The 18,040-nt window shown below is 35.2% G+C and overlaps 1 protein-coding gene across 7 annotated transcripts in view; it reads right to left on the minus strand.

The window, feature by feature from the left end:
• Positions 1-18,040, minus strand: part of LOC101747133 (ankyrin repeat domain-containing protein 12) — a 33,625-nt gene that overhangs the window by 13,702 nt on the left and 1,883 nt on the right. For 4 of the 7 annotated variants that reach the window (XM_012693528.4, XM_004929863.4, XM_062669414.1 and 1 more), the window contains exon 3: positions 16,470-16,727. The exons of the other annotated variants lie outside the window; for them this stretch is intronic. In XM_012693528.4, coding sequence (XP_012548982.1) covers positions 16,470-16,727 — 258 coding nt within the window. The remainder of the gene's footprint in view (positions 1-16,469; positions 16,728-18,040) is intronic. 7 annotated transcript variants of the gene reach the window in all.

Consider the following 18,040-nt stretch of genomic DNA (forward strand, 5'->3'; position numbering starts at 1 on the left):
TTATCCCTTTACTTATCATATTTTTGCCATGGAAAGTGCTAATACCGGACGTCCGATCTTCGTCCAGGGTCAAAACCCGGTCAGAGTACGGGGGTTCCCGCGGTCAACATTACAACCAGACACATGGCGCCACCCCGAGGACGCCCGACCGACGGGTCGTCGAGGCGGTAGTCGACGACCAACGACGTCGGTCTCCGCGGTACGGCGGCCCTACCAGGCCGCCCGGGCGATACTATAGATACTACATTAACTTTGGCCAAACACATTAACTACTGTTTCCCTTTTTTTATCTGTACTGAATTATTAAATATTATTATGGAAAACTTGTCAATGACCTGAGTGTCTGCAACCAAACTGTTAACAAATGGCAGCAGTTAACTGAATAATGCATAATCACTAACAGATCACTCACTCTAATTAGAAAGTTTGAACTTTGAAATACTCAGTTTTAAGTTACAAATGTAGATCATGTGACATGTGTATGTATGTTTAATGTTTACCAAGTTTTGTTTGACTACAAATTTTGTAGTTGATTGTAATATAATAATTTAGAACAAAACATTATTTACTTTTAAGGTTAAATGTAATAAATTCTCAATCTTAGGGTGTTCATTAATTTCGAAAACCAATAGATACCGCTGGTAATCACCACCACCCTCAAGTTGATTTTTAAAAGTATGGAATGATTTGCCTTTTGATTATATATTAGATATTCCAGTATTGACACAACAGCTCATCCTCGTAACTAGTTAGTTCTAAGGAAGGAAAATATATTGTTATTACTACTGCTGTCGATGAGGAAACTATTGTGGCATTTGGGTAACTTCTATTTAACATCAGCTTTAATAAAATTATCTTCAATTACGTTTTCTGAACAACTTACAAACTCAGTAAATTGTAAAAAAAAATTTACTATGATTTTATATATAATTTCTATTTGTTTTCTTATTCAGCAACTTGAATTTTAAATCTTTGGTACTGTCTTTTATTAATAAAATTCAGAGGAAAACAAAAAATTCATTTTCACCCAGAAATAAAATAAAATATAATAATTAACTACATTTAAAGTTGTATGTACTTAGTACTTTAATTGGTTTACTTTTTCTTAACAGCAACTCTCCACAATATCCACAATTATGTACTTATAAATAAAACACACGCTGTGTGAATTCTAAGCAACAGGACAAGTTCAAGAATGTTCAATACCTACCTAACTATTAACAACTACAAACTTTGTTTTGACATTGGCAACTGCTAAGTGCAATGATCTCATTACAGAGTAAATTTTATAAAAGTATTTATCATCATTACGAAACTATTTATCTAATTTGAATTTTAATTGAGCTATGTAAAACGTCACTTATCTACTAATACATATATTAAATACTTGAAAAAAATAACATACTTACCTGCATGAACTGTGAGTGTCGAATATACTATAAAACTATGGACGAAACTTCACTATTTTATGCGTATTATCAGCGTTGACGAGAATAAAATCACCTTAGTAATTAACTATGAGAAATTAAAGATCTTCTTAATAACCACATTGTCATGTTAGGTGATTATTATGAGTTTACACAGGGGTCATAGCACGATCGTGAGTGTACGGCGTGCAGTAATCACGTAAACGTTCGTAACATAAACAAAAGCAACCAAATTGATACTCCTGATTGATATCAAAGAACGTTTTTCTTTTAACTACACGAGCTTATACACAGCAAAAAGGTTTAATGCCTTTTCGTACTCAAAAATTACGAAAATACCTATGCCCAATTTAGCATACGAAACCGTTATGAAGTTAGCTGTAGGAGCGGACCATCCGACTGTTCAGACAACACGCCCCACAACGTTCCGTAACACGAAGAATTTTGTAAGGTTCCAAGCGCCTTTCAACTGTTTTGTCGATATTTTACTTTCATTAATATAAAAATCATTTGATTATGGAGAAAAATATAATAATAATTTATTTAATTTGAAATGATTTTTATTTGTTACTTATCTTGTTTTATTTGTCTACAATGAAACTTTTATGCACACTGAAATAAAATGAGTTCAGTGTTACCAGCGTGAGTTTCAAATTTAGGAGAACAAAAACATTTCGATTAAAATTTGAAAATAAATACATCAGTAATTACTTATATTTAATTTTATTGTATATATTTAAATAAGTCATAAAACTAATATATTTTACCGTAATTAGGTCACAAAATTTAAAAGGTAATTTTAACACTAATAGTAAACTTATTTTTCATTAGGACGCTGTATGTATTATTTTACAAATATAAGAAACGAAAAATTTGCGGTTTTTTTCCGAAGCAAGCAATTGTATCCAATTGGGTATTTTCTAATCGACTCAGCGTGATGGCCTGAACTGTAGCATTCGTTTTATGCCCATTCGAACTTGGTCCTGCAGCATCATCAAGGTAGAGCAGGCAAAACGTATGTTCGAAACCGCAAATTTGAAAGTTAAAAGAATATTCCTCTCAAAGCTAAAAATTTGTTAGCGACTGTTAAGTAGGTTTTCGCCAAGACGGTTCAGCTAACAAAGTTCTTGTGTACTTTGGAGACCTTGAAGAAGAAATCTTCGCCGGCTTTACTATTGGATCACTAGAAATTTTGATGAGTACTTGTTAATGTCCGTTGCCATAGACCCTAACCATGAATATTGTTCACATTTTTCAGTGTTCTCACCCTCGATTTGAGCTTGCCTTGGATGGTAAAACAATTATGGTGGAATTTTAGATTGCTGTCAAACACTTGGCGGTGAACGTAACAAAGAATGAACGAGACATTTTGAACATCAGACAAGCTGCACGTCGGATTCAAGTAATTTTGGAACGAGTCGCGAATACTGAAGGTAAGATGATATATCCACATCGGAATAAAAATTCCATTTCTCTTTTATTATATTATAGCCTTGTTTGAATAGTTTTATAATTCTTTTTTTTTTTTTATTCATTTATGCCGATATTTACGTTTGTTCATCACAGACCGTAATTAGAACAGCCAACTAAAATCAACACAATATGAGTCAGAAAAAGTTTCTGATGAAAACCGAATCAATTTGTTGTGTCTCAAGTAAGGTGTTTTAACTACTTTGTTTGGCAACCGTTCTTCTCTTTTTCTTTTCTGACAGGTTCAAAGTGTTGCCAATAAAAAATAGAAACGGTTACTTTTTTCTTACTTTTACATGAAAAAATATCAATAATAAAAATGTGATACTCAAAATGAATCTAAGTCTCGAGGTGCCAGTGATTGCGATTGAATTTTAAGGACTGGGCGACCATAAGTTCTATTAATTAGCTGCTGCAGCCGAAGGCTAATAATAATATGATAAAGCTATGCAGGTAGGAGTCACCGGTAGTTTGTAATAGCAAGCAAATATCCGCAAAATAAAATCTTAATGCTTAAAACTAGGTGTATAATAGGTGTTATTGATTTTTTAGTTAAATTTTTTTGTTATTAGATCTTGGTAAAATGACAAAAAAAAGTCTAAGAAAACAGAGAACCCAAAACGATAACAACTTATCTAAAGAATTTCTATAATACGATCACTAGCAATTTGGAACTATACTATTTCCATTTCTTTATTTTCTCGATGACAGCTCCTGTGGATACTTGAACGAGCGTCTTTTTTACATAATCTAAACATTATTTATAAAAATATGACGCTTACGCACGTGTCATTGCAGAGTCGGAGAAACTGATAGGGATGGAGCTATCGATAAACGTAACACGATAACAGACCCGATATTTTTTTACAAAGTGTAGGAAGCTAAGCTATTGCCGGATAATTTTGTACAAATTTATTAACTAATATTACATTTGATTACAAGATGTTCATCGACAGTGCGTTTCCAAAGATCTTTTTTGCCACGTACCATCCGGCTTTGGAATGAACTCCCCTCCACAGCTTTTTCCGAGCGCTATGACATGTCCTTCTTCAAACGAGGCTTGAGGAGAGTACTTTATGGTAGGCAGCGGCTTGGCTCTGCCCCTGGCATTGCTAACGTCCATCAGCGACGGTGACCACTTACTATCAGGTGGGCCGTATGCTCGTCTGCCTACAAAGGCAATAAAAAAATAAAATAAAAATGTAAATAAATTATGTTGATACTTTATTTACCATATTTTAATCAAAATCTGGTGAATCGTCACTGTCACTCGATGAGCTCTCACCATCATTTATTATAAGTTCCTGTACTTCTATATTATCGATTCCCGGATGAATTTCCCAATCCGACGCTATATTGTTTTGGGTTCTTCTCACAATTTTTTCCAGTGTTCGGCGGTTACTTCCCCACATGCATTTTTTAATAAATCTAACATCTTCTTTGCCGTAACAGGGGGATGGGTATTGTTTTGAGCGGCGCCGCGGCGTGTCCTTTGATTTATGCCCATAGCATTTTGTTCTAAAGCATTGTACTGGCAATGATACGGCGGAAGTCGAAAAATCCAATGACTACATTCGGAAGCTATTTTGTCGGTAATATATCTTTTAGGTAGGCGTTTTTCGATTTTAAAAATTTCACTAATAGTACTTTTAATAAAGTATTATCCACATTTTCGCCATGACGTTGGAGCCAGTCAATTATCTCTTGTTTTTTATTGGCCTGCGTCGGCATTTTGTCAATTTGTCTGGGGTGATATGTAGCGTTGTCCATAATAATTATCGAAGGTTCTTCCAGAGATTGCACTATTTCTTTAAACCATCCTTCGTAAATCTCCTCGTTCATTTCTTCGTGGTAGTCCACTGTTTTCTTGGATTTAAAGGCCAGTAAAGCATCTGACACGAATCCTTTGCAGCATCCTGGGCAGCAATTAACACGGAGGAACACAAAATACACACCGTAACGTATGGATAATGTGAAAAAACTCAGCGAACAGAAATGTAGTGACGACGGTCCTGTTGCGAGTGACAGGTTAAAACAAACACAAAATGGCGGTGGGCCCTTGAGTGTTCCCAGCTTGAAATAAATTTATTTGAATGGTTTTGTTGTATTTGTCTTTGTTCAAAACATAATAAATATATGCGTTCGATATCATTACTTATTTGATCACAACACTACAACTATCAAATTAGAACTGTCATCGAGAAAATAAAGAAATGGAAATAGTATAGCATAAGTAATGACTTCGGAAGGTTTATTTAATGCTGCGTGCACAAATGACAATTCACATTAAATCCGGCTATTCTACCTTACGGACTGGGAGAGGGATTTTTCAAGATATAATATCTATGGGCTAGGACCACTACTTTAAATCACGTTGATCATGAGCTCGTTCACCGATGTAGTGCAACAAAGCAAAAAAAACAAGACAAAACATATTTACCTTGAATAGAAAAAAAAAATTACCTACCTACCGATATTTCAGTAACACTTCAGCTTCTGCCTTTAAATTAAATATAAAAATCGAAAATGTTAATTAACATTGTTTGCGAGTGATATACGCTATGATTACATCAGAAGGTTCTCAAGTTACGTATATTTATTTGTTTGTTCAATGTTGCGATTTTATATTCATTCGATCATTATAATGCAACACCGGACACGTGTGCATGTAGAGAGCACCCTGGATCCAAACCAGCCTTTAGGTTAAGGTAGTTTTGACGTTAATTTTGAGCTTTTGTTTTATTATTTTTTTGCTTTTGTTCTATTCCGAGATTCTAGTTATTGTTTTTATTTAATTCTGGTATACTATATGAAATACTAATGAATGTAATATGGATGCAAAATCTGAAGTAAATGAAATAAATAAATAAAATAAAATAATTAGTATTTTCTTAAAAGAAATGGTACCTGCCTACGGGTTTCCAGCAATGGCATAGTCTCATCGATCGGTACGAGTAAGCAAGGCGTTTTATTCTTTAGCTCACTACGATATTGAAAACGACTAAGGTATTTTCGACAGAGACGTTTAAATTACACACCAATATCATTTACTTCTTTGCTTATTCCTTGTTTGTTCCTTTAGTTTTATAAAGTACTAGCTGACCTGGCAGACTTCGTAGTGCCTCAATCGATAAATAAAAGACCTAAACTTTTGTATAAAATAAACTTAAAACAAACAAAAGGAATCCATCCGACGGGGGACACATCAAAGGAAAAACAAAATTGTTATTTTTATTTAATTCCGAGCATTTTCATATGTATCTACCTTTTAAACATTCTCTGGACTTCCACAGATAATTCAAGACCAAAATTAGCCAAATCGGTCCAGCCGTTCTCAAGTTTATTTAAAGTATGGTACGTTATTATTTTTTGCTTTTTAGTAAGTATTTTTAACGCAGTTGAGTTTTATACAATTTAATAACTTCTCGTTCAATTATTAGCACATATAAAATATTAAAATAACATGTCTTATTATTCACCACAGCTGAGATGAATCTAATGACACCTCATATTGAAATTCGTTAAGATAGAAGATCGAGATACAGAGGATCTCTTTTAGTATGTATATATTGCATATAAATTGCTGAAAATTGCTTATTAAAGAAAAAATATCAATAAAAATACAGATGCTCATAATCAGTTCTAATGCCCACATAAAGACGATACGCGACCGTGCCGCCTTCATACTAGGACGCCTCTACCCGACGATATGCAGGCGAAGTAAATTGTCCCTTAGAAATAAGGTGACACTCTACAAAACTTGCATACGCCCCGTCATGACCTATGCAAGTGTAGTGTTCGCTCACGCTAACTTAAAATCATTCCAAGTCGTTCAATCCCGTTTTTGCAGGATAGCCGTCGGAGCTCCGTGGTTCGTGAGGAATGTCGACCTCCATGACGACCTGGACTTAGAGTCCATCAGTAAGTATCTACAGTCGGCATCGATGCGCCATTTCGATAAAGCGGCACGACACGAGAACCCTCTCATCGTGGCCGCCGGAAACTACATTCCCGATCCTGCGAACAGAATGGAAAGCAGTCGATGTCGCCCCAAACACGTCATTTCGGATCCTGCCGATCCACTAGCGGTCCTTTTAGGTACCTCAAGCACCGGTCATCGTTCTCGTCGAACCCGTCGCTTGCGACGAAGGGCTCAACGAGTAAATTAACCCTCAGACACAGCCCACTGAGTTTCTCGCCGGATCTTCTCAGTGAATCGCGTTTCCGATCCGGTGGTAGATTCTGCGAAGCACAGCTCTTGCTGGGGTTCGTATTAGCAACGTCGTCAGGTTTGAGCCCCGTGAGCTCACCTACTAGTCAAGGTTAGCTGAAATAGTCTCTCAAGGCTCTCAGCTAAGATAGAAAAAAAAATCTAATGCAAATATATAAATGAACTTCTTTCGAGAGAGGTCTCGACACGAGAAATGTATCGATACAACAAATACTCAAAAATATATTATTTTAATATAAAATGGCAGTTCCATATTTTAAAAAGACGATAACATTACTTGGGAAATTCTGATCTGATAAACAGATAGAATAACATGCCACGCACTTTTAGGCTAAATGCATTTAGAATAAAATTTTCCGAACTATTTTGTTGGATGTCATGTCAATGTGAATGAAGAATGGATTTACGCATATTATTATTATTTTTCCGGCCTGCCCTGGCAAGAGCAGTGCTTCGCAAAATCTACTAGAGGATCGGGATCGCGCTCCACTGAGAAGATACAAGAAACTCAGTAGGTACGCCGCATATTATCAACTCAATGGCTCACGGTGAAATTGAAAAATGGCAACCCTCGTTTTTTGATTCGATGACCCTCGGACGGAAACTCTTTATTTTGACGTGTACTTAACTGCACTAGATGCGAGACCCCTTTAACGGTATAATAGCAAAAATCATTTCTTAGTGATTACTTAAGACATTAAGTATAGGAGCAATTTATACCAGAGTTTTTTTCGGACAACTAATTTTGTACTGCCATAAATATAATAATCCACAGGACACATTTTATACTCATTCATTTTACTGCAGTTTCATTTGAATAGTTACCAAAAAAATACATATTAACATTATGTACGTTATGTTCAAATAGGTTAAGTACTTCAAATTCATAATGGTGTTTTAACTACCACACAAAAGTCCATGCATAGTGCAACATTCTAAACATTCCATTTTGCTTGTTAACGTGAGGTACTTTGATTCCGATGATATAGAAACTAAAGAATAATGCAGAGAATAACACAATGTGGAAGTATCTTAGAAAAAAATTCGAATATTTTACGTCGCGGCCACACATTGGATATACATCTATCTATATATTAATACGAAAAGCAAAAACTTTGCATCCCTTTTTACGAAAATTGCGCGGACGGAGGATTATGAAATTTCTCACTCTTATAGAGAATACAGTGAAGGAGAGCAGAATGCTAATATATTTTTTATATTATGCATTAATAATACATTAAATCAATAAAAAAACATTAAGCACACTACCATGTATTTGACACACACTCATATTTATAATCTATGTTTATTGTCAAGCTTTTGTTATGCTTGGACTTTTTGGCGGGAACGTGAGCAGTGAAATTGTGTGATTTGTTTTATTTTGTCTATTTAGTGTTTTTTCAGGTTTAAATGTGTAATAACGGTGGTTTATTAACTGTTTAATATCTGTGAAAGTGCACAAATGTGGGAAAATGAAACAAAGCTGCTGGACGTAACTTCTCGGGCTCCTCCAAAAAGTCCACTGAAAAAATCTCAGTAAATGACCACCATTTTACTGCGATTATATTTCATCCCATATCATCTCATTTCATTAAATTTCATCCCAATTGATTAATGTCTCAAATTAATCATCTTCATTTCATTTCACTCCATATTATCATTTTTCATAAAATTAAGAATATAAAGTAAAATAAGACATGACTTAAAGGTCTTAGTTACCAGGTCATAAAATCTCTTAAAAAAAAAAATTGTTATGCTTAAAGTCTGTGGTCAAATTGAAAATAGGTTAATATTGTTTATCTTCAATGTTATTTGTCTACAGTGTAGTCTTGGCGAGATCTGTGATTATAGAAGTATAATAGTTTTTGACAATTGCACCATAAAAATGTTCAAACTTATAATTTCAGTTAATTATAGTCGAATTTCGACTGCAGCGGGATCACTAGTTTCATTTAAATAGTTGTAGTTGAAGATAGTGAGCCTGTGTAACTTTGACATTTCATTCAATACCTAACGCCAGCCCACCCCGTGTGTATTTAACACGTTGACTGCGAGACTATATGAGGGATTTTTAGCCAGTACGTATGAGGTCTTTCCAGGCAGGTCTCAAACGGTAAATAAGTAAATTATTTACCGTTTGAGACCTGATAGGTCTCAAAAACGTTTTCGAATGTACCCATACTTATAGAAATGTGGACTTGTCTTAATGCACCAAGCGAAAAGTTTTGACTGCGGCATCAGGGAATAGCTGCGTGTGGGGTTTTTAAGTCGCATAACGCAGACGACGTGTTAAGACAAATAAAGAGGATCTGCACGCGGTCACATTTTGTCCAAAGTAGCCGGTCACCAAATCGACTAACTGTGGTCAATTAATGCACGCACGATGAATACAATGCACGCAGGATGCATACAATGCATTCGTTTTATTTAGGTACTTGATTGACACGATGACCTCGTAGATCGCGTCACAGTAATCAAATGAACAAGATTATGAATTCATAAAACAATATCCAAAAGGACCAGTAGTAGAACAGTAATAATCAATCGAAATCGTAAAAAAACGAGCCACTGGCTTATAAAACATTATGTAAATCTAAACGGTAACGGTTGTTCTAGTTGGAACGTACTCATCAAAATTTGTTGTTAGATTAGGCTATGAATTCCTACTTCACTTTGGGTATATTCCACGACTATCTATATAATAATTGACGAAGCATATACCAGATTACACGAGTATTAATGTCGACGTTCACTCATTTTTATGAGTAACTGAAATTAAGTTCAAGTGCTTTATCATGTTTTGTTTTTCCACAAGAAAAAATCGCCGGATCCCCACCTGCCGCGCGGTATTTTTTTTTTATCCTACCTATGCTGATAGCCTAGAGGCTATTTCAGCTTCACCCTAACGTGTGTAGGTGAGCTCACGGGGCTCAAACCGGAGCGTTGCTATCACTGACCCTAGCGAGAGCAGTGCTTCGCAGAATCTATCACTGGATCAGAAACGCGACTCACTGAGAAGACCCGGCGAGAAACTCAGTGGGCTGTGTCTGAGGGTTAATTTACTCGTCGAGCCCTTCGTCACAAGCGACGGGTTCGACGAGCATGGTGACCGGTGCTTGTGGTGCCTAAAAGCACCGTTAATGGATCGGTGGGGTATGTGGGAGTTGAACCTCACTAAAAACTCCTGCCGCTCACAACCAGCGCCCTACCTGTCCGGCCCGGGTCGGATCCCAGTCGGGGCTATTGAGACGGCAGGACAGGGTTGACGCAGAGCATATTACATCCATCTCGCTTGATCATGTTTTAGCAAGTGTTGGCGTAAATTAGAAACTAGGTGAAGATATAATTAAGATTCAATAATTGGCCATATAATCTTAAAACCAAACTTGAGCTCAAGGTTTATAATATAATCCAATATGCAGCCGCAACAGTTTACAAAGTTTAGTCTTTGCTTCATTAGTTTGTAAATTTGAAACATTAAAAGCAAGGGAAGTTGTGAAGGAAAGTAGCGTGAAAAGTATTGTTAGAGAAAAAAAAGAAAATTTATAATGATAGAACCGAACTGAAAATATTTTGGTTTAAAATTTGAAATACTTTAAATCGTCTTTCGTAGTCGGCTTTTAATCGTGGACGTATCACAAATACGTAAAACAATATTATTAATAATAATACGTATTAAACAACTGCGGTGAGGTCGCGAACCACAATACATGAAATTGATTGATGAGTCCAAGTGTCCGGAGATGACGCAATAATAAATAAATTGAGGGGCCGCGGACTGAATGGTGCCGTGCGTCGACTGCCGTGTCGTGCACAATAAAATGTACAGCTTGACTAAACTACAACATATTAAACAGCTTGCAATCAACACAACAGCAACCAAAATTCGAATACTGAAATTCGATAATATTCTTATATAGTACTTACCTAATTCTTATTATTATAATTAAGAGCTTTGCTTCTCTTTAGTTTATCTAAATTTAATGTATCGCAAATATAACACTGTCAAGTACTATCAGTAGAATCACCGACATTTGTCTGACGTAATCCTTTGTTATGGTAATTTTTGTCCCTACTCATTTAAATCCGAATCAGTGAAAGAAAGGAGGATACAAATTGACACTTTTTTTTTTAAATTATATCGTAAGTTACCTAAATATTAAACATTTTAAGACACTTAAATGATTAAGTGAAACTATTTGGTTGCTTAGCAATGTTATATCGTTATAGTACAGTGAGATCTGGATATGTGTAATCTCTAGTATAGGGATCTTTATCGATTTTTACACGTTCTGAGCAGTGAAACAAAAAATTAGTTTTGAAGAATAAACTATTATAGTTTATACACTTTACTTATTTATAAAACCGAAAACAAAAAAAAAACTTACAACCTTACAACAAATAAATTACGAGTTAAATTAGGTACTATAATTCTAGCTACTCTAATCTGACCATTAACTTAGCAACCTTGTTTAATGAGTGTTCTATAGGAGATTGAATAGAGATGCGATCGCGTTCGATGCAAACGTGTGCGTACCACAGCCCAGTAAAAGTTATCTTACTTATCCAGGTTTCACTATATTACAATGTCGCATGGATTTATACAGAAACAGAAAATGGATACATAAACAAAATGCATTCGCAAGATATTCAAAGCCTGGTTAATGTGTTACAATGATACACGAGTACACGGCAACAAGCACATACATTACGAGCAATCAGTTTGTAGAGTATATTTTAAAACTCATAATGAACGAATTTGAGTCTTATCATTCAAATAACGAAATAATTATTAATCTTATTATAAATTTAATTCGTGAGTAAGAGATTTAAAAACACTCATATCTATTTATATATCTACAACACTCGCTAAAGCATTAAAGACCGGCGCAGTCTTACCAGGTTAACCTTCCTCACTTAACCCAAGGAAGTTATTAAGCTCAACTTTTTAAAATTTAAATTATTTCTCTTCCGCATTTTAGTGTATAAAAAAGTTTTATGCAACTTTTTGCGAAATCATATCACATAAAACGACATAATACTATGAAAGTATGTCACTTCGATTTTATGAAAAGAAAAAAAAGTCATCTCAATATCCCAAGTCCAAACAGCAAATTTTAATGATGTATTGCTTACGTAAAAGTCTTACGAATTTACCGACTTTCTTAGCAATTTTTTTTTTTTTTTCATTATGAACGTTAAGTTTACAGAAACAGCTCAATGTGTGCTCCGCCTTGCTCAGTATACAACCTCGTTCGTCGGGATATGGCTTTTGTGGCATTTCGCACCGTTGTCGGTGTTATTGATGTGAAAACCGATCTAACACGCTGTTCCATCTCGGCAATTATTGGGCAATCGAAGAAATACACTCTCTCCTTCACATAGCCCCACAAAAAAAGTCCAAGGGTGTGAGGTCCGGAGAATGAATAATAGGCCATAGCACCGGTCCCTCGCGGCCGATCCACCATCGCGGAAAGCAAACGGTAAGATGTTCTCGTACGTTGCGAGCAAAATGCTGAAACACCATGTTTCTTTGGTTCTCATAGTAATTCCAGTCAGCCACAGGAAAGTCGTCAATGGCCTTTCCGAATTCCGTTTGTAAAAACGTTAGATAGTTATTACCGTTCAGACGTGATGGCATAATGACGGGACCGATGACATGCCCGTCATAAAGGCCAGTCCACACATTCAGCCGCCACTGGTGATGGAATCTGCCCGCCGTGAATCATGTCGGTTCAAACGAACCCAAACTATCGTTATGCATATTTGAAAGTCCTGACCTCGTGAATGTTGCCTCGTCCGTCCAAAGAACATAGTTTACGTAATTAGAGTTTTCCTCTAACTGCCTGAGGTACCACTCGCAGAAGTTATGGGTCAAAATCGGAGGGTATCAGCTCCTGTGTACGGCGATAAGGGTGACGATTATCGTCACGAAGAATTCGTCAAACTGCAACATGGTTTATACCGAATCTTGTTGCGGCTCGCCTCGTACTTGTGGTCGGCTCCTCTTCAAAATGCTCTAACACTAATTAAGCTTGCCTGGCTTCAATTGTGTTTGGACGTCGACTTCCAATAGACCGTTGAAAAGAGCCGGTGGAATGTAGTCGTCTTGACATGTTCCGAAAACACTGGTACGAAAGCAGCCGTCGCTGTTCAGTGGTGGGTCTACCGTCGATAAATAGTTGCCGATAATGATAATCGAGTTCGCGAGCACGATTTAAATTGCTACCTTCATGGCCTATGCTATGCATAACATCATATCTTAATATTCCGAGTTAGAATGCACAAAATGTTGGGAAAAAAGTTCGAAGCAGTTGTAGGATATCGATTAGAAGATTTGAAATTGACAACATATTAATTTTCTCCAACTTGACTTTTTTTAAGTCAGTACTTGAGTTTAATGACATCCTTGTATTGAGGTAGCAACATTTATGAATGAAAAATAGAAAAACTATTAAAGTCGACAATTAATAGGTAAAATAGGCCTTTCTGTTAAATAATCTGGTTCTCTGACATGACAGCTTACTACGATTGACAAAATTTTTGGCTTAAATTTTTACGGGGTATTTTGTAACATTGTATAAAAAAAAACCTCATTTGCTGTTCTTAACCTTGCTTTGAATCGTAAACAACAATACTTGATAATTTATTAAATATGTCTGCATTTGTGCCGTAAAAAGCATTTTTGCGTAAAGTTTTATTTCATCATATTATGAAAAAAGTTCTGTTGAAGCTCATCGTATCTTAGGGGAAGTGTATCGTGGACATGCTTTAGCTGAGCAAACATGTCGGAAGTGGTTTACACGTTTCAAAGGTGGTGGTTGGAAGACAAGGAGCGAACTGACCAGCCGAAGAAAATAAAGAGTTAGAGGCATTGCTCAATGAAGACTCACCTCAAGCACTTCAAGAATTGTCTATATCATTGGAAGTTGACTTATCAACGGTAAGAAAACGTCTCTTTAAACTCTTAAACATTAATTATAATCCAGAAGGAGGGACATTGAGTCCTGTATGAACTGAAACCAAGGGTAATTGAGAGGCGTCTTTTGAGGTGTGCTGCTTCAACGGGAGGAAAGAAAAGGTTTTTTGCATCGAATGGTGATAAATAATGAATCTATTAAGGTCGGTCTACTATTAACATCAGTTGCAAAGCAAAATATCCATAGGTACTTGGTGGGATCAGAGGGTTGTGGTTTATTATGAACTGCTGAAATCGAAAGAAACCATAACTGGGAATCGCTACCGACTGCACTTGATGCGATTGAGTCGTGCGATGAAAGAAAAACGGCAGGAATACTCCGAGAGACACAACAAGTGTTTTTGCTGCACGAAAATGCTCGTCTACATGTCGCAAAACCTGTACAAACGTACCTAAAAACACTTAATGGAAAGTCCTACCGCACCCGTCGCATTCTCCAGATATCGCTCCTTCAGATTAACTTTTGTTTCGTTCGATGGCTCATAGTCTGTCTGAGCAGTTCACTGTACACAAAAAAAAAATGATTCGATTCGTGGATTGCATCAAAAGGCGAGGCTTTCCTTCGACACGGTATTTTTACCCTGTCCGAAAGAAGGTCACAAGTAATAGAAAGCAATTGGCAATACTTTCATTAGTGTATTTTTTTAATTTTACATTGATTTTTTTTCTCATTAATATGGCTACAAATACATTTGAACACCTTACAAATATTATGAGATTTTTTTTATTTTTTTTTTATTGCTTAAATGGGTGGACGGTCTCGGTATAGTTACAACGACTGCCCCACCCTTCAAACCGAAACGCATTACTGCTTCACGCCCGAAATAGGCGGAGTGGTGCTACCTACCCGTGCGGATACACAAGAGATCCGACCACCAGGAATTACGCAAATTATAGTTTTGCGGGTTTGATATTTATTACACGATGTTATTCTTTCACCGTGGAAGTGAATCGTGAACATTTGCCAAGTACGTATAATATTTCATTAGAAAAGTTGGTACCCGTCTGCGGGATCCGAACACCGTTGCATCGCTTGATACGAATGCAAGGGACATCTTATCCTTTAGGCCACGACCGGTTTTGTAACAGGAAGTTAAAATAAAAGACCTAGCCATTTTAACAAGCGTCAATTGTATGATTTTTATAGCTGCATATATCTGAATAACTGGTTAAGCATTTCATCTAATTCTGGTTGTTTGTGGTCCTGCTTTACTAAATGTTTGGTATATTACTGATGCAAGCTTCAAAATAATTCCTTCCACCTTTATTCTTAAACATGGTTCCACATCCACATTTTTCTACTCCCAAATCATATAAAGTGATAATATAATATCTTTGAAGGATTCATCAATGTTCAACTTGCACAATTTATTCATTGAGAATTTGTTCCGATCACCTAGCAATCACTTTGAAATGACTTAATGTTTTTTTTTTGTATCTTTTACATAATTCATACTTGCTATTAATTAAAAATGAAACAGAATATAATTATTTGACCTGTGTAAAAGACCATCAACTGCATATCAGTTTAATTAGTTGCGAGGCAAGTGTTAAATTTTTTATCAAAATAATATTACAGATTGATTTAACTTGTAAAATCTGCGCCCATCTTAAAGCTTAGGTTCGAGATAATGTGTCAACTATAACTTAGGTAACATTCTAAGGGGTATTTGACTAGTTTAAATAAAACATGATGCCAATTCAAATACGACGTAAATAACAAATAGATACAAATTTTTGTTGTTGCAAATATATTTCGACTGACGATAACAATGAAATCAATTCAGTCAAACTTTGTAACAATTCCCTAAGCAAATTTTGAGTATTTTATGAGTCAAATACCCATCAATCTGTCATCATCATTAATAATTCTAAAAATACAATCCTCTTCATAGCACGCTCATCAATGTGATGTTTTTGTAAAATATATCTTATCTCTTTTATACCAACAGTCTTGTAATTGTATCAGTAATTGTTATTGTACGTCATCGCGACCTAATGCATTTACACGACAAATGTGATTTTAAATTGGGTATCAAGAATATTTCACATTGCATTTACTAAAAAAAAATCATTTGGCTTATGCTGTTAGTGGTAAGCATAAAACAAATGAAATTAACGATATAAAGCTTTTGTGATGAATTGTTATTTTCATAATCTGTTTTTTTATTATTATTGGCAATGATCAATTTCCACATGATTTTAAATTTTGTAAAACCCCAATTTTACCATAACTAATCAATGCTAAAGCAGAAAAACCAGAGAAAACAAAAGTGTAAATTTAATTTAGACTGCAAAACCTTTCCTTGATCCAATTGTGAAAAAAATAAACAAACTAAAAAGAAGGTTTAAATTAACATACCCTTTAAAGACTGTAGATATTCATAGATGTGTGGTGCTGCGTAATCTGATGGCATTTTTCCCTTGCTGTTCTTCACAAATGGGTCGGCTCCATGCTCAATAAGAAATTTTACCATCTTTAAGTTGCCAGACGTAGTGGCATCATGCAGAGGAGTGTCATCGTCCAACCCTTTTGCATTGACATTAGCACCACCATTTACGAGCACCACTACAACCTGATACCATCCATAGCTGCATGCTTCATGAAGAGGAGTCCATCCTAGAATTGTTACAGTTATGTAGACACATAGTTTTGTAACCATGCAGACATTTTGTTTTTGTGATAACTTTTAACAGTTATGACTAGAAGAAGATGAAGTAACACAGTGAAATAACTAGATGTTGCCAGTTTGATTTAGCTGCAAACAGTTTTTTTTTGTAACTTTACTAATGCAAAATATCACTATTTAGACTTTGAGGCCGACTTGCATGAGATGACTCCAGGTGAGTCCTAAAAGCTACATAAAATTATCATTACCCTCAATAAAAATAATACACTTAATAATAATTATGATTTTGTTACAAATAACAACAACCCTCAATATGATATAGTTAATAGTTTATTTTTAATGACCATCAGTTTGATACTAAGTATAGAAATCCATTCTACTCACTAAATGCAATGTAATGGAAAAGCTGACAAAAAAATCATCGACATGTGAAGCAAAACATATTATGTATGTAATTTGGCCTATCTATAGTTTTACCAATACTAATTTACGACTTAGTTAAACACCCACAGGACCAGCTTCATACAGTTAGTCTTGATTTTGGTATATGTTACACATAAGGCAGTTATTGTCATTAATTTTTTTTTTCAAATTTCATTGAGACATTTTGCAAGTCGGCCTTTGTATATTTTTAAAATCACTATTATATGTATGATATATTTTCTCAAAGTGAAAATATATGACATAAGGTTTGATTGCAACTAGATTCAATTAAATAAGCTAGAATTCAAGCATATAAATGTAAACAGATTCAAAGCCATCACATACAGAACAATTATCTTTACAACAAACACAAACAACTTATGCACAGCCTTATCACAACAAATATAAGCAAGGGAAAACATGCTATGTAATAATTTAGCAACAACATTCATACAGCACAGTTACTGACAAAATCTAGTTAGAAAGTTTAGCTGTGTATCAACTAATTACATTCTGTTGAACAATGATTGTAGTTTCTAGCCATAACATTGAAAAATTTACATCAACTACTTAATTTATTATGATTGATGAGGATGTAAACATTGCAGTCGAACCGTTTAATGAAAGTAAAACATCACATGGAACACTTTTACTAAACATTTAGTTTGAATACATTAATCAATAGATGCATATTACAACATAAGCAAACACTTGTATGTAACTTAACATCAAAATGTACTTGTCTAAATGATGACAACATATCTTTAGTTGATGATGACTGCAACTGCAACTAATAGTTTTCTTGCCATAGTTAGAAGAAAACTTCATAGAACTATTGGGAGCTATAGAGTTGAGGAAAAGGTAACAAAAATTCATGTTA

Source organism: Bombyx mori, chromosome 1 (assembly GCF_030269925.1).
Source record: "Bombyx mori chromosome 1, ASM3026992v2".
NCBI lineage: Eukaryota > Metazoa > Arthropoda > Insecta > Lepidoptera > Bombycidae > Bombyx > Bombyx mori.